At 59.3% G+C, this 20,252-nt stretch overlaps 3 protein-coding genes across 4 annotated transcripts; 1 reads left to right on the forward strand and 2 right to left on the reverse strand.

The window, feature by feature from the left end:
* The first annotated feature begins 271 nt into the window (after positions 1-271).
* On the forward strand, positions 272-3,211 carry SNAPC2 (small nuclear RNA activating complex polypeptide 2). The gene is made up of 5 exons (XM_052643679.1): positions 272-621; positions 1,559-1,678; positions 1,830-1,898; positions 2,166-2,496; positions 2,585-3,211. Exons 1-5 carry the CDS (start codon positions 439-441, stop codon positions 2,905-2,907), a joined length of 1,026 nt encoding a protein of 341 aa, XP_052499639.1. The 5' UTR covers positions 272-438; the 3' UTR covers positions 2,908-3,211.
* A 1,920-nt stretch (positions 3,212-5,131) lies between these two features.
* CTXN1 (cortexin 1) lies at positions 5,132-5,380 on the reverse strand. Its single transcript, XM_052644289.1, has one exon. It carries the CDS (start codon positions 5,378-5,380, stop codon positions 5,132-5,134), a length of 249 nt encoding a protein of 82 aa, XP_052500249.1.
* Positions 5,381-6,508: 1,128 nt separating this feature from the next.
* Positions 6,509-19,422, reverse strand: TIMM44 (translocase of inner mitochondrial membrane 44). 2 transcript variants are annotated; one of them, XM_052643186.1, is made up of 13 exons: positions 19,368-19,422; positions 17,483-17,584; positions 15,452-15,622; positions 14,148-14,228; positions 13,082-13,231; positions 11,951-12,090; positions 11,565-11,650; positions 10,759-10,851; positions 10,540-10,664; positions 9,697-9,747; positions 7,951-8,040; positions 7,292-7,402; positions 6,509-7,001 (listed from the first exon to the last, which is right to left on the reverse strand). In XM_052643186.1, exons 1-13 carry the CDS (start codon positions 19,410-19,412, stop codon positions 6,882-6,884), a joined length of 1,365 nt encoding a protein of 454 aa, XP_052499146.1. In that variant the 5' UTR covers positions 19,413-19,422; the 3' UTR covers positions 6,509-6,881. The 2 variants fall into 2 exon arrangements, with proteins under 2 accessions (XP_052499146.1, XP_052499145.1); XM_052643185.1 differs by having other exon boundaries at positions 17,423-17,584.
* Between the last annotated feature and the right edge of the window lie 830 nt (positions 19,423-20,252).

The following is a 20,252-nucleotide window of genomic DNA, read 5'->3' on the forward strand; positions in this document are numbered from 1 at the left end:
CCTCACAGCATAGACAAGGGGGGATTTTAGCTCCATTTTACGGCTGAGGAAACTGAGGCTCGAAAGGCCACATCACTTAAATCACCAATCTGGGCCATCCGACCCCACACCTGAGGTTCTTGGCTACAAAGCACATAACAGGAGTTTCACAAGACTTATTCCTGGAATGGAGGGGAGGGATGAGATCTAAGGTCTCGGCTCCAGTTCACGAATGAGACAGAATGCGGGCGGTGGGGTCTCGTTCTCCTTAGCTTCAGTTAGATATCAGTCCCCATCGCTTCCGGGGTAGGCAGTTCCCTACGGGCCGGCAAACGCAGAGCCACGCCCCCATCCAATTCTGCTTCCGCGCGTGGTCTTTTGGACCCAGAGGCCGCCGTAACCCCGCCCACCAAGGAAACACTCCGGAACGACGCCGACGCCCTCACCCGCCTCACCGGCATGAAGCCACCGCAGCGGCGGCGAGCGATCCCGAGGCGCTATCTGGTTGAGGTGACTGGCCCCGCGGCCTGGAGAGCCAGCGAGAAGCGGCAGCTGTTACGACTACTGCAGGCGCGACAGGGCCAACCAGAGCTGGACGCCGCCGAGCTGGCCCAAGAGTTGCCGGGCCGGAGCAAGACGGAGGTAAGAGTCCCGAGATGGGAGCAAGGCTGGAGGCGGGGCTAGGATGTGTCCGGGGCTGGCATAGGGGCGGGCCCTGAGGGTGGGCTGGACGGAAGTGAGGCTTGGGGGCGGGGCCTTGGAGTGGGCCGGTCGAGGGTGAGGCGGGTCCGAGGCAGAGGTTGAGGAACCGGAAGAATGCCGGAGAAGGCGGGACTAGTGCAAGGCTGGGCCTTGTGTGGCTGCGAGAAGCTGAGGGCGGGGTGAGGGCGGGACAGAGTGAGTCGAGGGGCGAGGCGAGGAGGAGGCCGTGTCGCCGAAGTCTGAGAGGCGGAGCGAAGGCAAAATTTGGGGGCGGGGCGAGCTCTGAGTTCGAAAGGAGGCCCCAGAATGGGTCTTCTCTGCTGGCTCAGATGGTGAAGAAATCTGCCTGCAATGCAGACGGCACCGCCTGGGTCGGGAAGATCCCCTGGAGAAGGGAGTGGCTACCCACTCTAGTATTCTTGCCCGGAGAACTCCATGGACAGAGGAGCCTGAAGGGCTGCAGTCCATGGGGTCGCTAAGAATCGGCAACGACTGAGCGACGAACACTTTCCTTCACTTCCCAGAATGGGTGCAGGTCGCAGCGGGACTGGACGGGAATGAGGTTGAAGTGGGAGTCAGGAAGTGAGAGTCAGGGAAATAGAGCGGAGTGGAAGGAGCGGGTAGGTGACTAGGATAGTACTTAACCACGGGTGTGGGCTCTGGCTGCGGGGAGGAGCCAGAACCGGCCAGGGCCTTATATCTTGGTCAGGTAGCTGGTCATGCCTAGGGCCTTGGCCCGAGAACCCCGGGCAGAGTCCCTATGACCCTCGACCACTGGCCAGCGGGAGGCTAGGGAGCAGTGGCTAGCCCTGGAACAGGCAGGACTGCCTAGCCCTGGGCTTCTAGAAGGTCCATTTGGCCTCTTCTTACTTCCCAGATCCAGGACTTTCTCCGGCAGCTCAAGGGCCGAGTGGCCCGGGAGGCCATTCAGAGGATACATTCAGGTGGCCCAAAGGGTCCAAGGCGCTGGGAAACACAGACCCCAGCCCCCATCGAGGTGAGATGGGGCAAGGTTCCCCAGGGCTGGCCCCTGGGGAATGAAGTGGGAGTTCCGGGGGATAATCTGGACAGGGGAGCTCCAGGGAGGGATAGGGTATGGGGGACTCCTGAGGACTGATCCCGAAGTACCTTCTGCTTGTTCCACCCAGGTGTGGATGGATCTGGCTGAGAAGGTAACAGGCCCACTGGAGGAGGCGCTTACTGTGGCTTTCTCACAGGTACAGCCATCCCCCCCCCCCCGCCAGGCGGGATGGGGGTGTCCCAGAGGACAGGGTCATATATGTGAGTCTAAGCTGGACCTGGATCCCTTCCCTTTGCCAGCTCTGTGATTCTGACCTGTCATTGGTCACCCTAGCCTCCGTGTCCACCCTCTCAGCCTTCCTCAGGGTGGGAGGGAGGATTTGAAGGTTGTCTCCTGCAGGGCAGGGGAGCAACCCGCGGGGACACTTCTGCCCTTCCTTCCCTGAACTTTCTCTGCCTGCCAGGTGCTCGCCATCGCTGCCACGGAGCCCGTCAGCCTCCTGCACTCAGTGCCCTCCAAGCCTACGCAGGCTTGCGGAAAGCCACTGCTCCTCAGCGCCCCTGGAGGACAGGAGGACCTGAGTCCTGAGGCTTCCAGCCCCACCCCCGAGGCCCCCGGAGGGCGTGAGGTTCCTGGCTCTGCCCCCAAGACGCAAGGCCCTGCTCCTGAGGCATCCTCCGAGTCCCTGGCTGGCCAGTCTGCTGAGGGAGACTTTTCTGTGGACTTCGAAAAGATCTACACGTACCTATCATCCGTTTCCCGTGGTGGCCAGGGCCCTGAGCTTTCCGCAGCTGGTGAGGAGGGAGTGGCCGGCACTCTGGGGTGGGTTCTTTGGTGGCCAGCCCCGCCCTCCTGACTCATCCCCTTTCCATCCCTCACCAGAGTCTGCTGTGGTCCTTGACCTGCTCATGGCGCTTCCTGAGGAGTTGTCCCGTCTGCCCTGCGCCACCCTGGTTCAACACATGTCGGGTATGTACCGACACCTGACGGCCCCCCAGCGCGACCTTGCCGTTGGGGGCCTGGCGTCGGGAACTGAGGATAGTGGGGCAGGTTCCAGGGGTCAGGAGGAGACTGGCCAGGCCCGCTCTCAGGCCCCCGAGAATGCTGGCTCCAGCCAGCCCATATCCTCTTGGCAAGCAGCTGGGGTGTGCCCCCTGAACCCGTTCCTGGTACCCTTGGAGCTTCTGGGCCAGGTGGCAAGGTAGAGGCCTGGCAGGCAGGGGACACGCCAGACCTCGGTGAGCCCCCAGACCCTCAATCCTGCTTGGTCTGGCCCTGGATTGTCATGAGGATCTTGCCACGGTGGAAAGTCCCTGAGCCAATGTGCAGTTGCCTTGACATGCTTGATGCAGTGGGGGTCTCAGAGACAAAGCCCAGTTGTACAAGGAGGGGTTCAGCCACAGAACTGGCTGGCTTAACACCACCATCAAATATTTCCACCACTGGTTCCTCATCCCTTCCGAAGCCCAGTATCCTGTTTCCTGTAACAATGAATAAAGTTCTTGTCAATCCCCCGAATGACTCTCCTGTGAGTTAGAGGTGGGAGAGGGCTCAAAATGCTGGAGGGAAAATCTGAGCTAGAGAACCACCTGGGGTCTGAGGGGGATATGCCAGGCAGGAGGGTGTGGTGGGCAGTGAAGCAACCCTTGGTGATTGTTTGGAGGGTCTTGGCCTGAGCCTGACTGAGGTGGGGGAGTCAGGTCCCTGGCCAGGGGAGGGTGAGGGGTGGGTATGCCCATGTGTCAGGAAGTTGGAGGGAGGGGAGTGAGTCCCTGAGGTGGCCTTGGGGAGGGAGGGAGAGCTGGAAGGGGAGCAGAGAAGGGAGCAGAGCTGGGTAGAGGGTGGGGCTGGGCTCCCAGCTGCTGTCAAAGGCCTTATGTTCCCAGGGGTGCTCCTGGGTCTCTCTCCCTGCCCGGCCCCCTCCATCAGCCTCCCTGAGGGTGCGGAGGCAGGGACAGGCTGGTTCAGGCTGGGTGGGGGCACCAGGTGTCCTCGCACAGTACCGCCTTCCCCCAGATCTCACCAGTTCTCTAAGAGCCGGCGAATTTTCTGTTCACGGAGCCTGTGCATTCATACAACCTTCCTTTTATAGCAACACTCAGTTTCTCCCCACACACACTGCACACGGCTCCCCCGGGGCGCACAGCATTTCTCCCAGGCGGATCGTGGAACGGAGCCAGCCCACTCCGTGACTACGGCCCCACCACACCAGATCTGAGGTTCCTGAAGTTGATGATGGGACGGAGGGATCAGGTCAGAGTGGTTTGGGGCTGCAGGTATGGTCACGGTGCCAGGAGGCCACGTCAGGTCTCGGAGACAACCTCCAGGGCTGGCTGAGGGTGCCCCATTCCAGCTCCCTACCAGGCTAACTCCATCAATGGCCCCCAGAGTCACCCCAAGTTAAGGGAAGGAAGGGTGGTCTTGGCTCTTTCTGGAATGGGGGGAATTAGAGATGGTTAGCCTCAGTTCCCCAGAGCATGCATCTACGTGTTTCTCAGCCCTGGGCAGCTCTTAAGAGTGTGCAAAAGTCAGCCCTGGGTTCAGATTCTAGCTCTGGCAAGTCACTGAACCTGTCTGGACCCGAGTCCCCAGGCCTGTAGAATGATGATGCTAATAGGATCCTGAAAATACAAGAGGCCAAGTGCAGAGTCTCTACCTCAGCACACTGCTTGGCATGCAGTAAGCGCTCAATAATAGCTTTTATTAACAGCATGGGCTCAGAGGCAAGGAGGATTGAGAGGCCAGGGGAGGGTCTGGGGAGGGGGTGTGGCAGTGGGATCAGGGGGAGGTGGTAACAGAGCGAGGGGCGTGCTGACCTGAACTGGGGCCTGGGCTGGGGGCGGGAGGGAACCTGTCTGCCCTCTCCTCCTGTGGAAGGAGCCACCCATCCTGGACACAGCAGCCATTGTCGCTCTTCAGGCTCTGTCTCCGGGGCAGGCCGAGCAGGGCATATTGGTATGCAGTATCCCACCCTGTGAGCCGAGGAGAGCCTGCCCCGCAAGCCGGAGCTCGAGGAGGGGCTCAGTGCTTACGGGGGGGGGGGGGGGGGGGGGGGGTTGCGCGCGGTGGAGAGTGAGGATGGTCACAGAACAAGGAGGAAGGGAAAGGATTCGGGGGTCTCCGAATACAGGAGTGGACAGGACACTCATGCTGCTAGGCGGCAGGACAACAACAGAGAAACACCTACACGCTGGGGGCGGAGGGGTGGTACAAGGCAGGATAAAGGCACGAAGTGGGGCTCTGGCCTGGCCAGGAGGGAGGATGGGAGGGGTCTGAGGGGGGAGGGCTTGGACTTCTCATGCCCTCCCCACTCGGGCTGCGGGCTCGCGGGGCAGGATCCCGAGCGCGGTCCAGGCCTGGCGGCGCCCCTCGTCAGATCTGCCCTCCGAGAGAGACCCCGCCGAGGGCCGGCCAGGGGCGCCGCACAGCTCAGACCAGCGCGTAGTCGAACTGCCCGCGCTCGAGCGCCTCCTTGTGGTCGGTCCAGGACGAGGCGGGCATGCGGCTGTAGGGGTCGAGCAGGATACGCACGCAGCGCACCATCAGCAGCACCAGCACCACGAGCAGGCACAGCACGAAGGCGAACACGGTGCGCTGCTCTGCGTCCAGGCCCGCACCCACCGGGGGCCCCGTAGACGGCGGCAGCGGCTCGGGGGACAGCGTCCACGTCGCGCTCATGGCTCACATTGCCGCGCGCCCTGGGGAGGAGAGGCCCGCCCGGGATGCGGGGATGAAGCTGCGACCTCCCTCGCCCCCGCGTCGTCCCCTCCCGCCGCCGCCCCCCCACTCCCTGCCAAACCCCAGCCCCCGCCTGCGCCTCAGTCCCGGGGCTACGCCCATGCCCGGCCCGCGGGCACGCAACTCCGGGCGTGCTCGCAGGTGGGGAAGCTATGAACAAGGAGAGGAAACCCCGACCCGGCCGGTCCGCGCACAACAGGTGCGAACGCGCGGTCCGGGGAGGTGGCGGGGGCTAGACCCGGCTCCCCCGCCCCACTCCCTTTGTTCTTGCGTCCCGGGGACCCCCCTCCCCCACCACCTCCGTCCCGCCGCGCCCCTCACCCTGGCCTGAACCGGGACCGGGACCCAGCGCCCGGCAGCCTCGCTGTCTTCCGGGACCCGCACCTTGTCCGCTCTTGGCCTCTCCGCGGCGGCGTCCCCGGCTCTGCCCACCCCACCCGCCCCTGGAACCGCGGAGACCGAGGCAGGCGAGCAGAGCGAGAGCCGGGCCGCCGCGGCTGTTCCCATGGCGACGGGGGGGCGGGGCCGCCGCGGGGGGCGGAGGCTGCGCAGGGAGCCGCGGCGCGCCCGCGACCCCGCCCCGCCCACCGGGAAAACCGGGCCCCGCCCCGAGCCTCTGCATGGACCACTGGCCCCAAAGAACCGTGAACACCAAGGACTTCACCCTCCCACCCCCACCCAGTACTCCTAAACCTCCCAGCCCGACCTCAGCTCCCACACCCCCATTCTCCTCTGCAACTGACCCCTCAGTTTCCCTGTTTGGAGGATCCGAGTGCCCCCAAAACTCATTCTGTCGCTAAAGATCCTCTGGCCCCAGGGACCTCAACCTTAAGAGACCCCACCCAGGTCACCGAAAACCTCCATAGCTTTCCTTGTCATTGCCCCCCCTCACCCCCACACATAGCCAGGGTGGGCAGGGTCTTGCCCAGGTAAAGCTGCCCCCTCTTCTGTTGCCGCTTCTTTAGTGACCACGACCGCCTCCTCATCACCACTGGGCTGGCCCACCGCCCACCTCCTCCTCAATCCCAGCTCCCCCACTCCAGTGACAGACACCCTAGACAACCCAAGTTGTTCTCTTGCACTTTGGTGATTTATTATTTCCAAATCTCCACTTATATACAGGATAACAAGGTCACGGTTTAAAAAAAAAAAAAAAGGAGCTAAAATGGCCTGGCTGATGTGGCCAGTGGGCCCAGGCCCCACTGCTCAGTCCTGGGAGGGAGTGCCTGGTCTGAGGCCCACAGGCCAGCAGCCCACCAGGGGGCCGATGCAGCCCCCTACCCTCCCCGCCCCATCCAGCCGGGTGTTGCAGCTGGCCTGGCAGAGCAGGGGCAGAGCTGACAGTCCTGTCCCCAGAGGTCTGGCTACTGCAGGTGGACGCCAGTTCCCTGCATGTCCACAGTGAGGGTCAGCCCTGAGGGCCCGGGCATGGCCGCCATGCTCAGAGGACCTGCTCTGTGCTGGAGGCCGAGATGTCCAGGAGCCGCCAGGCTGCATAGGGGTTCAGCTCATCCTGGTCTCGGCAGAGAGCCCACACATACAGCATTCGCAGTACCTTGTCCTGCGGAACCCAGAGAGGATGAGGGCTGGAGGCAGGGAGCATCCGGTACCCATACCAGAAGGAGGGTGTGGGTACTGCAGCCAGATCAGGGCTGGGAGGGAGCAGAGAGTGGGTCTGGGGTGTTGGCCTGGGTCTGGAATCCAAAGCAGAGGCTTGGACTCAGGACTTGGTCAAACCAGACAGATCAGTGGCCCTCTGACCTCCACCAGGCCCAGTGCAACGTGCTGTCCTGGTGCCCTACACTGCAGGAACTCAGTGCGTGCCCTGCCCCTCCCTTCCTGCCCACTCACCGGGTCGCCCTCGACCACCTCGCCTTTGGGGTTCTTGATCACCATCACCATCTGGGCCTGGAAGGTGATGATCAGCACTGGCCCCTGCTCCATCATCTTGCCCATGGCCAGCTGCAGGGGGTGGGGACAGGGTGGATGGGCCTCAGAGAGTGGTCCCTGGTGCCTTCCTTGCGGCCCCCGTCCAGGGGCAGACCCAAGCTTCAGCACCCCAGGCCTCCCTACCGCCGCCCACCAGTCTGTTTTCAGTGGGCACTTCCCAACTGTGAGCAGAATCTGAATCGCTGAGGACCCAGACACGATCCCTGCACTGAGGCTTTGTGGACACACAGAGGCCTCTCAGAGGCACCTGTCTTCCATACGGGTGTGGGCTCCCCACACAGTCGTGGCAGAGAGACCAGTGGGGGCCTGAGTGGTCCCAAAAGAGCCCCCACCTTTCTCAGTGAAAGTGCAGGGAGAGCCCTGGCCTCAGGAGCCCCTGGATCTGGGCAGCAGCACCCCTGGGCCACCACTTGCTGGAGAATTCCCAACCCCAGGACTATGGAAACCCTTCAGTGAAAGCGACCCTACTCCTCCAGGGACAAGGAACTCACCCTTCCCAGCTGGGCACAATTCAGAGAAGCACCCTTGCCCCTCCCCCTCACCCTGGAAGAGGCACTCACATCGATGTTGTCAATGTCCAGGATACGGGAGTGGAACTGGAGGCCCAGAGCCTTGGCCTGTTGGATCGGGTGGGCCAGCTGGCTGTAGGTCTGCAACAAAGAGCCGAACATGCCCATGGGACCGGCCACCCTCAAGCAAGCCATGCCAAGGCACCTAGAAGCCAGGGGCACCACACACCCCAGGCCGGTAGTAGGCTCACAGGCGGGGTTTCAGGCTTTCAGCTCATGTATCTCCCAGAAAGGGCTCTCACGCCAGGAGTGACAGATGCCAGGAGCAGGCAGGCTGGTGCCACCCTCTTGCTGGCACGAGTCACACACTTCCCTCTCATCACCAAGAGCACTGTATCACCACTACTGAAAGCGGTATTCATCAGTGAGGTCGGGAACGCGCCTGGAACACAAACAGGAACATGCTCCCAGAGAGGTAAGTTGAGGCCTCTCTGGCTGATGCAGAACATTCTCTTGTGGATCCTGGCCTGGAACCAAACGCTTTTTTCTAGGATTCATCCTGCCCCACGGCTGCACTGGGGTGAGCTGACTGGGTCTGCCCGCTTCTCCCTGACCAGTGCCTGTGGGTGGCTCTCAGCCGCAGGCAGCCTGTTCCTTCTATGGGGCAAAGACACCATAGCCCTCTCGTGCCTACTCCCAAGCCTGGAATATGGCAATCTCGCATCTCAATGGAAGACATTCCAACAGCACTCACTTTTTATGCCACTAACGGACCCACCAAATGAAAGAAAAAAAAGGTGCCAATCTTGAGTTCTGATATGCTTTCTTAAAGACGACATTCTCAGAACGCCCTGAGGTGAGTGGCTTCAACCTCGGCTGTGTTTCTAGGGGCACCCGCAGCAGCTCGCGGGTAGAGATAACCAGTCACATCTCAACAGTCCCAAAGTAAAAAAAAAAAAAAACCAACCCACTCATAAACGCCTGCTGGATTAGTCACCGTGCAGGGGAGTATTTAAAAAGAAAACCTGACATCTTCTCCTCTGCTTTTCCCAACTTGTTTGTGAGCTGGGTAAAGCAGAGAATCAACCAAAAGAGATTCTGGATTATTTAGTATCAAGAAGCTGGGGGGGAAGAAAAACAAACTCCCAGAAGACACAGGTCAGGGAGCCAGAAGGATGGGGCAAGGTGGCCCCGTGGGGACAAGCAGGCTGCCAGGAAGGGACGGGGCAGACGGGGTGCTCCCGAGGCCGCCTGACTTGCCACCACGCAGCCCAGCCCTGCCCATGGCCTGGGACCTGGAGCTCCAACTCCAGGAACAGCTAGGCCTCCTTAAGACACGCAGCTCTTACCCACGCAAAAATATATCAATGTCTGCTTGGATCTATGTTTGAGGATCTCATGATGAGAACAGCAGCTAATGAATCCATCCAATGCCGCCTGTGTGCGAGCTCTGCTTTGGTGTCCCCGAAGCACCCTCTTGATCCCCAAGGGATGAGCCCAGTGATGTAACCCTGGCCTCGGGAAGAGGGGCCGTGGGGCCTCACACCCCACTTGGTGGCCAGCACCTGTGACCCCCACGCACAGAGTGAACATCTGATGCACCCCAGGGTTCTCCAGTGTCCCTTTCCACCCACTTCCCTGACCCCTGGATCCCCAGCCTGCAGCCACTCCCACCCCCGACACCCCCATCCCCATCGATCTTTTCCTGGATGGAGCCACCCAAGCAGATCTCCTCCAAACTGTTATTTCTTCTTAGGCCTAAACAGGACAAAAAAAAAACAACCAGCAAGCACTCACAGCTTCATAGCACCAGTCTTTGAGAATGTCGAGTTCCCCAGAAATCATGGCCTAAAACGGGAAAGACAAAAATCAAGTATGAGAATGAAAGTGGGGTTTGGAGGCAGGCAGATACTGCTGGAGAATGTTCTCCAGGGGGACCCTTTTCTCGCAGCCTCCCAGGCCCACCCTGAGGTCCAAGTCTGGGGAGGGGAGACCTGGCCAGGCTGGGGCAGTGGGAGGGGAGCTCCCGCAGCTAACAGTGGGGCAACCCAGGGTGGGTCCCCAGAGTCTGCGGGAAGGAACAGGAAGGTGGCAGTGGTCAGAGGTCTGGGTCCCAGCTAGGAAACTGAGCTGAGCTGGCCAGGCAGGGACAGCCTGCCAGCCCTGGGGACAAAGCTCTGGATGGCCTGGCCTAGGAGGAAAGGGGCAGAGCGGGGGCAGAGAGGAGGGCTCCCAGGGTGCGAGGAGAGAAGCTGCCACAGGAACTGGATGTGGTGAGGGTCCTAGGGGGTGGGAGGCACTGGGGGGGAACCACAGGGCATGGTGGGGGTGGGGGCTGAGATGACCTTACCCCAGAGGTTCCCGCCTTGGCTCGGGCTGCTGCTTTGGGGAGTTGCTACCTTTTCATCTCCTCCCAGCCCTGCCCCAAGTGTCCTGAGGAAACTGGGAACGCAGAGGAGGGAGAAGGGCCCCAAGAGGAGGGATCGGATGTTCACAGAGGACCAGGGGGCGGGGTTGGGGGCGCTCCCTGCAGTCCCACTAGGCCATGCCACAGGGCTCTGTATGGGCTGGGCTGCAGGACTCCCAGGCTCCAGCCAGGGCTGGTGGCCACGGAGGGGCAGGGACGTGGCGCACACCCACCTCCAGGACGTTGGGGATGATGTCGTTCTCGCACTGCTGCAGGAAGCGGTCCTTGTCAAAGGCGGGGTCCACACGCAGGATCTCTGTGAGCACCTCTGACATCTCTGTCTTCGAGAACAGGCCCCCTGGGATGGCCGAGCCGGCAGGGCAGTGAGGGCCTGGGACTCTGCCCCCTTGCCAGCTCAGCGTGAGGGGATGGTCTTGGGGTGGCCCACTCACCCAGCAAGTCCGTGACCTTGTCTGTCAGCACACGGGATGCCCGGATGAAGGCGTTGTCGCTCTCGTCATACTTCATCTTCATCTCGAAGAACCCTGTGGCAGGTAGCGGGTAGGGTCAGGGCTCAGGGGTCCCTTCCAGAAAGACACACCCCCTCCAACACAGCCACCCCGAGCAGACATGGTAACTGAGGGCCCCTCTCCGAGGCTGCTTCTTCCTCAAGAGACCAGGGCCTGTGGGTCAACCTCAGGGTGGGGGTGTGGAGACCCTGCCACCATGAGCTTGGGGGGCTGTGTGAACTGTGGGGGGCCATCTCCACTGGCAGCTGCTTTCACCGCAAAGGAAACACAGGCTTCTGGGAATCACCATGGGATGAAGGACAGGGCTCCCTGTCAGTGCGAGGGAAGCCAGGTGCCCCAGAGTGGGCAGAGCACGCTGGGCCTTGAGCTGGTTCCTGGCTTGTGAGGTGGGGTGTGTGGGGCCAAATCCACAGCTGCACCATCGGGGTGGGGACAGGGCCGGGGGGCGGGGGGCACTCACACCTGCCTGCCCCACAGCCACGCTGGCTCTAGTCAAGATGGTGACCCAGCCCCAACGGCAGAGCCCCTGCCGCCCGAGATGTACTGGGTGCTTCCCCTTGGGCCTCCTGAGGCCTGCACTCCGCTGCGCACACGCTGGGTGACTCTGCCGCAGTGCCTGGCTCTCTCAGACCCCAGCCTCCTCCGATGTCTGGTGCCCGCCCCCGGGGAGCGCTCAGGGAGTCTCTCACCGCCCTGCCGTTGGGCCGCTCAGAGATGGGGACACTCACGATTGAACACCACATTGTTGTCCCTGAAGTCCTTCCACTGCTGGTACCACTTGGAATCCTTGTGCAGCACAACCCCCAGCGCCTCTCTGGGGAAGACCAGGGAACCAGTGAGCGCAGCGCGGGGGCTGCTCCCACAGGGAGAGGCAGCAGCCAGACAGTGTGATGACCCTGGCCTCACCTCCTGGCCTCCTGCCTTCTCCTTTCCCCTGCCCATCCCTCCCCACCTCCATTCTCTCAGGAAGCCAGGGAACCTTGGGCAGAAAGAAATCCCACAAGCAGACTTGGGTCGGAACCCTGTGTGGTCCTCAGAGACAGACAACACTGCAGGTGGCTAAAAAGGGAGGTGGATATGGGGCGGGAAGGCCCCTGACCGGTCTGGTACCTACTCATTGGCCTCAAATACTTTCTCTTCCTTGAATTTCTCTCCAGCGAACTCCTTCCTTTTCCGGAGCCGCTCAGGTCGCCGATAGGGCCCGGTCTGTCCCAGGACGCTCTCGTCGATCTCCTTCTTGACAGACTCCACGCCCTGCAGAGCACAGCCGGGCATGTGGGAGTTGGGCGACCCCTGATCAGAAGCTGTACACCTACCCTGGCTCCAGGTCTCAAGGTCAGCTGCCTTGCAGGTGCAGGCCAAGGGTTCGTCAGAGCCTCAGGGGGAGGCAGACGCTCGCTGCCGAGAGGAGACCCTGGCTATCTGACTTCTGTCCCTGACTCCCCCTCCACCCCCATCAACCCCTTCTCTAACAGCAGCCCCCAGACGACCCTCACATTCTGAGGTCGATTCCCCCATCTCCCTGGAAACCTCCCTTCAGGTGGGGAGAAACCAGCAACTGGAGGGACATCCTGAGCGGCCCCTGCCCCATGACCCCCATCCAGGCTGACCCAGTCTGTGGATCCCGACTTCCCAAACCTCCGGAACCCATTTCCCTCCCGGCCCCACCACCCGACACTCTCCAGCCACCTCTGGGCCGCTGCCCGAGTCCTCGCTGGTGGCTGTGCTTTCAGGATAAAACCTGAACTCTTCCGTATGGCCCCCAGGCCCCTGCAGTGTCTCCGGTCACAGCCAGTTGGCCCCGGTGCCCCCAGCTGGCAATGCCTGCTCCCCTGGCCTGGAGCCGCCCCCGGACGCTCCTGTCATGTTACTCAGAACTGCCTGCCCCTCCCCTGTCCCCATGCCTGCCTTGTGATCCTTTGAGAGCAGCAACTCGGACCTTCTCTCCTGTGGCCCTGTGGCCAGCAGAGGGCCCAGTGTGCGGTCAGGTCTTCACAGAAGGAATTCAGGACCTCAAGTGACCAGAAGCGACAGTCTCGGGGTTCTGGGCCAGACCTAAGGGTGTCAGCCACTGACTGCAGGCTGGAGCTCTCGGTCTGTTAATCCGTAGCTCCCTAGGGGCCATGATTTGCCCAACACCACCCAGCTGGGAGGGGCTGAGCCCAGAGATGGGAACTCAGCTCCCGGGGGGTGGGAACAGGACAGAGCCTGGAGTGCCCACAGGCACAAGCGCAGCCCAGCTCACCTGGGAGAGGGCTTTGAAGGCAGCAGTCCGGCCAAGCCTCTCCCCGCCTTTGGACACTGACTCGGCAGACTGCTTGGCGGTCTTGGCTGCTTCTTCCACACCTTCCTTGATTTTCCGGCCAAGGTCACTTTTACTGACTTCGTCAAGACTCTACTGAGACGGAGAAAGGGGAGGTGTCAACATGGCACAGGCCGGGGGCTGCAGGAGCTCCCTCAAGGTTAAGGGCCAACCAGGCCGAAGAGGGGTGGAAGTAGACAGTCTGAGCATGTCTGGCTGGTGGAGCTGTGACTGGGGTATGTGTGTGCTCGAGAAGGGTGCCTACGACTTCTGGGGCACTGGGCCTGTGGCTGCAGGCACTGAGCAGACAGGAGCCCCAGGCCTCCCAGGATACACAGGAGTGGCAGCCACGGGTGGCAGGGAGGCAAGAAGAAGGTAAGGAGGTATGCATGGAGCTGGGCTGGCCTCAAAGTCCTGCCCCTCTCTCCTGGAGATGCAGGAGACTCAGGTTCGATCCCTGGGTTGGGAAGATCCCCTGGAAAAATGCATGGCCACCCACTCCAGTATTCTTGCCTGGAGAATCCCATGAACAGGGAGCCTGGACAGAGGGCTACAGTCCATCGGTCACAAGACTGAAGCGACTTAGCAGGCAGGTCCCTCTCTCCAGCCCAGGAGAGCAGAAAAACCAAACAGAAGCAACAAAGAAAGCCCTCCAGGAAAGTCACTCCCCACCTCCACCCTTGGAGGCAAAGTGCTCCCCTCCTATCCTAAGGAGGGAAGAAAAACATCCTCATTTGACCCTCCTGATTGTAGCACAGAGGCTTCTAACTTAAGCAGGCCAGTGGGCTGGTCTGACCTCGCCCTCCTTCCTGAGGGCACCCTGGACTCTATCTCCGGAAAGCCTCTGGAGTGGACAGGCTGCTCACCACCCCAGCCTACACAGTGCTGGCTGCCAGTTCCTCCTGAGGCTCCCAGCACTGCCTCCGCCCCCCAACTCCTCTGCCAGAGGTAAGAACAAACCAGCCCTGAAGCCTCGGCTAAGAGGCCCTGGGAGCCCTGAGGCCATTACCTCCTTGACGGTGCCTGTGATCTCCCCCAGCTTCTTCCTGATCACCTCGCTTGTCCGCAGGGTTTCCGATTCAATGGTTCTCTAGCGGGAAGGACATTGTGTCTTTGTGTTGTGATGCACAGTCCAAAGCAGCATTTTCTCAGCAGTCACCTCCTCCCTAGACACCTCTGCTTCTCTTGCCCCTCCCCCTCAGCCTGCCCAACGGGTCCCTCCCTTCCGGCAGGGTCCCTGGCTGCCCCGCAGCCTGGCATGAAGCCTGCACAGGGACCCACCTGAGCACAAAGCCCTAGGCCCCGAATCTCTCTCTGGGTGGCAGTGGGTGAACTTGCCTATCTTCTCATCAGCAATATGTTGAGGGCGGTAGTGGGGGGGTGTTGTTCCCACTCTGCCCCCACCCAGGCACCCTGCCCCAACCTCAGCCTCCTCTGCCCCCAGGTGGCCCCTCAGCCCACTCCTCTTCCTTAATGACAAGGAAGGGCACTCTCCCATAGGGTGGAATCCCCCACAGAGAGTTTAGCGGAGACTCGGAGGGAACAGGCCTCACTGTGCCAGCAGCCTGGGATCGGGGATCAACACAGCAAAACACCAAGGGACTTGAGGGACCTGGGGCATCTGGGACAAGCGCCCACACCCCAGGCTCAGCCGCCCACAGGGGAGATGGCGGGCTCTGCATCCACCTCGCAGAGCCCTCGCAGGCTGACAGATAAAGGGCCACAGGCCCGTTCTCAGGCAGCTGAAAGTTGTTTGGGTGTTTCCGTACGCTCTGAGGGAAAAATCCAAGTTTTTGGCCAAGCGACCATGTAACAGTTACACTAGCCCTGGAACCCACTTTCTACCCATTTCACTCAGAGGCCCTCCAGAGTATGCATCTCAAACCTAGTGCCTGAGAGACCTATGGAGATGCAGATTCTTTTCTTTTCTTTTTCTTTTTAATTGGAGATAACTGCTTTACAATGTTGTATTGGTTTCTCCTGTAGAGCAGTGCAAGTCAGCCATAAGTATACACATGTCCCCCTCTCTTGAGCCTCCCCCACAATGCAGATTCTGAGGCAGGAGGTCCAGAAAGCCCCCCGTGTGCTGGTCTGTGTGTAGAGGATGCCACAGGCTCGCCACCGACCTGATAGGCTGAGTGGCTCCCCTCGCCCCCTTACTCCCCATCGTCAGGGACCCTGACAGCCGGGGCACTGCGCTACAGGGATTCCTGGCTCCAGGGAGCAAGTAAGAGGTGAGAGAGGTTAATCAGTGATTAACATACTGGGTTGGCCAATAAGTCTGTTCAGAGACGAATCACGAAGGGGACTCACGTATTTCCTCCTGGCTTCCTGGAGCGCATCTGACTCTTCCAGCTTCTTGGCCTCGTCTCGGAACTTTTTTATACTTTCTTTCATTTCTTTGTTTTTGGCTAATTCCTGTTTGATGTTATCGAGCAAGCCGGAGAGAAAGCCTTTTCTGCTTCCAGAGGAATAGGATTTGGACTAGAAAGAATGTAGAAAGAGACAAAGGATTTTTTTTTTTAATTTTCTATTTTCTGTTGATACAGGTTTAACAATGAAGAGCTCTCTCTTTGCAGAAGAGTAGAAGAGGCACACTGAACAACTATTAGGTGATAAACTGTGGGGCACCCAGGCAACAAGCTATTATTCAGCGATAAAAAGAAATGAGGCCAGGGACTTCCCTGGTGGCACAGAAGATAAGAATCCGCCTGCCAATGCAGGGGACATGGGTTTGATCCCTGGTCCAGGAAGATCCCACATGAGGCCCCACTCCATGCACTGCCCTGCCCAAGACACGGGCTTTAGGGTCAGACACAGCTGGGTTTAGATCCTGGCTTCTCCTCCTTCGCAGGTTCAGGAAAGAGAAAGCTTCAAAAATTACTGTGAGCGAGTGACTCAGGTCACGGGGACATGGCCTCAGGTGCTTGGCTGCTCCCACTTCTGAGGGTGCACAGGGCCCACCACTAGGCTTAGGGAGTCACCCTACTAGCTTCAGGGGCAACAGCCTCCCTGTCTGCTATCGAGCCCCAGCAAAAGAGGCGGAAAGTCTGGGTGCTGCCCCAGAGGTGGTGTGGCCAGATCTGGTGCTGGCACGTAGCTGTCTGGTCCAGATGGGTCCTGGCCAGCCCTTCTCCACGGGAAACCCAGGTTCCAAGAGTGTCAGGGACTGCATCAGCTCACAGCAGCCCCACCACTCACCCCAGGGCTGGGGACTGGGTGGCAGTGGTGGGGGGCCAGGGCAGATCAGAGACGTGGACAACTAATGGGAAAGACACGTCCCACACCTACAACAGCCCCAGGACACGGCTGGGGAGACAGGCTGGCACAGGTAACTAGAGGGTTGTGCTGAGACTCAAAAGGGAAGGGAGGGTGTGGGCTGCTCAAGGATGTGGAAGTGGAGTCAGTGTGAGGTTTGGGGCTTTCCTCCCCATGGTGGTGAAACACCAGCAGACGCATGGTTGAGGAGGAGTGACGGGGAGGGCAAAAGCTCTAGAAAATGCTGTTTCTGACAAACAACGTCAAGAGTAAGAGAGGTATCGGGGCTTCCCTAGTGGTCCAGTGGTTTAGAATCCACCCGCCAACGCAGGGGACATGGATTTGATCCCTGATCTGGGAAGATCCCACTTGCTGTGGGGCAACTAAGCCCTGGCGCCACAATTACCGAAGCCTCTGAGCCCTAGAGCCTATGCTCTGCAACGAGAAAAGCTAATACAACGAGAAGCCCGCGCATGGCAACTGGAGAGTAGCCCCCACTCGCTGCAACTAGAGCAAGCCCCAAGCATAGCAACCAAGACCCAGGATAGCTATAAATAAAATTATGCAAATTTTAAATACAAATTTTATAAAAATATAAAAACATTATATAAATATATATAAAATTATATAAAAACAAAATTATAGAAATTTTGTACAAAAATATAAATGTAAGTTTTATAAATAAATACAATTAAAAAAAAAATAAAGGTAAGGACGGTCTAGCCTGGGGAAACCCAGCTCCAGGAGATGTGTGACTCTGTGAACGCAAATGCCCATGGGGCCGCCTCCCAGAAGCAAGGCCCAGCTTTGCTTGAAGGACCCAGACGTGCGACCCAGTAGGCGGTGCATTTCAGCTCCGCTACAGGGATCCCACTCCACTCTGGGAGACAGGAGCCCCACCCCCAAGTGTGCCGAGCACTTCCAGATACCAAGAGCACCAGGCCCACTGGGCTCTCTGACTCCAGAAGGCCTGCCCATCAGATGCCCCGGCAGTGTGGGCAGCATCCTGCAGGGCTCTTCTCTCACCTGTGCCTGACCCTCACACCGCCCCTTCCAGCCGGCTCGCTCACGTCTTGAGTCACTCACCAGGGTCAGCTCTCCACTAGGCCGGGGCAGCTGGTAGGTACCATGGGGCAGTGGCACTAGATTGTGGCTGGACAGGAGATGGACTCCGCTGCCAACACATCTCTAATCGAGGGAGAAGAGATAAAGATCCATTTAGAACAGAGGGTGATGAGCAAGGAATGAAAGGCCACCTAAAAGAGCAGAGATTGCTAAGGCTCATCTGACGATTTTTATCCCATGCCACCTGCATGCCTGATGCTCGACCATCTTCTCAAATTCTGAGAAGCCAGTGGAATCTGGTAGAAAATCTTGGAACTGTACCTGCAGGGCCTACATGTACCCTCCCGACTCTGAACCTAGGGAAAACCAGATGGGTCCTAGGAAATGCCAACCTATGGTGGAAGAACGCTAAAGGCTAAATGTGCCAGTCTGATTTAAGGCCTTAGTCTGAAAATGGGCATGCGGAGCCTTGATGCTGGTGGCAACCAGTCTTCTCTCACCAGCCTTCTCTACTTCTGCCAGCCTTGGAGGACCAGAGGCCTGGGCTTTCAGAGGTACACACTGATAACTTACTGTCCCAGGCACGACCTGGCAATAAACCTACCACGTCCTGATCCAGGGTTGGGATGTGAACAGAGCAACTTAGGGGAGTCATCTGGGCAGAGATGCTGCTAATCTCATGTGAAAGGCATTTCTTCTCTGACCCAATGATGAACTTAAGCTCCAGGAGGGAAGCTCCATGTAGGTCCTGTTCAGTGCTGCATCCTAGTACCCAGCATGGAGCCAGTAACACGGATGTCAGTGACCTGACAAAATCACATTTCCATTTCTACAATCCCTGGGCCTCTCCTCATCCTGTTCCATGCTTCCTGTCTCCAGGAACTCTAAGCAACATACAGACTTACACAGATGCTATGATCTCCTATAGCTACTCAAGAGTAACTCCTGTGACTTATCGAAACTTTTAACTGCTTTGTTGTTTTCTTCTTCTAAATGCCTACAGCCATTGGTCCTGGAGCCACCGATGTCAGCAGCAGTCTGAAGTTGAAGCGGATCACTCTCTAATTGGGAAGGAAAACCCCACAGGAGGACGGAACCTGAAGGTGGCTCCTCTTTTGTCTTGTGCCCAAATCAAACACCTGTACACGCAGCCTTCAAACTCTGACTCGAAAGACAATCCGTCCAGAAGAAAAGCTCTGCCCTGAGTCAGAAATACCTTGTTTCTCCTAACACTCAGATTCCTGTGAGATAACGCTCTTTCCTGACCTGAGGTTTGGACCAGGTCAACCACCCTGCTAGCTCTGAGATTGTGGGCAGCTTGCTTAGCACGACTGAGCTCCCAGTTTCCTAACCTGTTGAGACAGCATCAAACAGTAGCAACGTGAGTACTACTGTCCCAATGCACTTTATACGCCTTGACCCCCAAGGCATCTGTGAGCCCAGATTCTCAGCCAGGGCGACAACTACCTCCCGTACTTTCAGAGGATTAGGAGGAGAGACGGAAAGTGCTCCCGGTCGCGGACAAAGCATATAAAGCCGAGCCGTGACTGTCACGGTTTTCTGCCTTTTCCTCGCCACTGCTTCTCCACGGAGCGCCACGGTCACCATTCACTTCTCGGTACACGTGGGGTCAGCCAGAAATGAGGGGTGATCCTCTCCCTGCCGGCTCCATGCATTACTGCCCCTCGCCGGACAGTCTCGGCTCCCCAGCCCTCAGGCCTAGCTCCAGGCCCCACGTTACCGGGCCCCCGCCCCGGCCTCGGCTGACCCAGTGACCAAACTCTGAGTCTCTCGCGGAGCCCAGGGAAGGCGCAAAGAGATCAAAGATCTCAGGACTGCGAGATCCTGAAGGTCGCCGGTCCGGAGCTCCCTAGTCCCGCCCTCCTGGCCCCGCACATCTGCTCACCCGCGGGCAGCGGCACCAGCCTGCCCGCAGCGCCGCCGCCGCCATGCTGGAGGATCCCGTGTGACCTTCTCGGGGCGCGACTCGATACCGTCATCCGCCGCGTCTGCCTGGTAGGGTCTGGGCCTGGGAAAAACGAGTCCTGGGGGCGGGGTTTGTGAAAGGAAGGGCGTATCATTGGACAGGGCTCCCAAGGAAGGAGGGGCCGTGGAGGGAGTCCACAATGGAGGCGTGGCCTCACAGAGGGCGGGAGAGTCCTGGAGAGCTAGGCCTCTGATAGGGCAGAGTTTCGGAAGAGCGGGGCCTATGACTGGATGTGACCTGGGGGGCGTGTACTCCTGTGTGGCAGAGACCTATGGTTGGATAAGAAAGCGAAGAGGCGGAGCCTGAGGATGTGGAGTCTGTCACGAGCGAAGATTTTCCTACAGACAACACAGGGTTCGCGTGGCCGGAAAAACCGGTACAGAGCGACCCACCATAAGAACCGATTCAATTGGGTTCTGACTGATTGACCGATGGGCCTGCCCTTTGCCACTGACTCTGACTCACTGACAGTGACTGACATTGACTAACAGACGAGCAAGTGAGTTGCTTCAAGAGCAAGAGCGAATGAGCCCACATTTGTACAGCACTTTCGGAAGGCACCTGTTGGTCTTGGTCCAGAAAAGGAACGGGAAGCTGAGACCTGGCTGAGTGTGAGCCACTCTTCCCTCCATCCATTTAGTGTGAATTGATACACCTGGACCGGAAGAAGGTCATGCCTTTTTCACGTCAGCGCCCAGATGCTCTTTTCCATTTAGAGAATCCACCACCAAGTGGCGGTACCTGGACATGGTCGTGCAGCTGGGAAGAGGTGGTGTGCTGGTAGCGTTGTTGTTCAGTCTCTCG

Source organism: Budorcas taxicolor, chromosome 7 (assembly GCF_023091745.1).
Source record: "Budorcas taxicolor isolate Tak-1 chromosome 7, Takin1.1, whole genome shotgun sequence".
Classification (NCBI taxonomy): Eukaryota; Metazoa; Chordata; class Mammalia; order Artiodactyla; family Bovidae; genus Budorcas; species Budorcas taxicolor.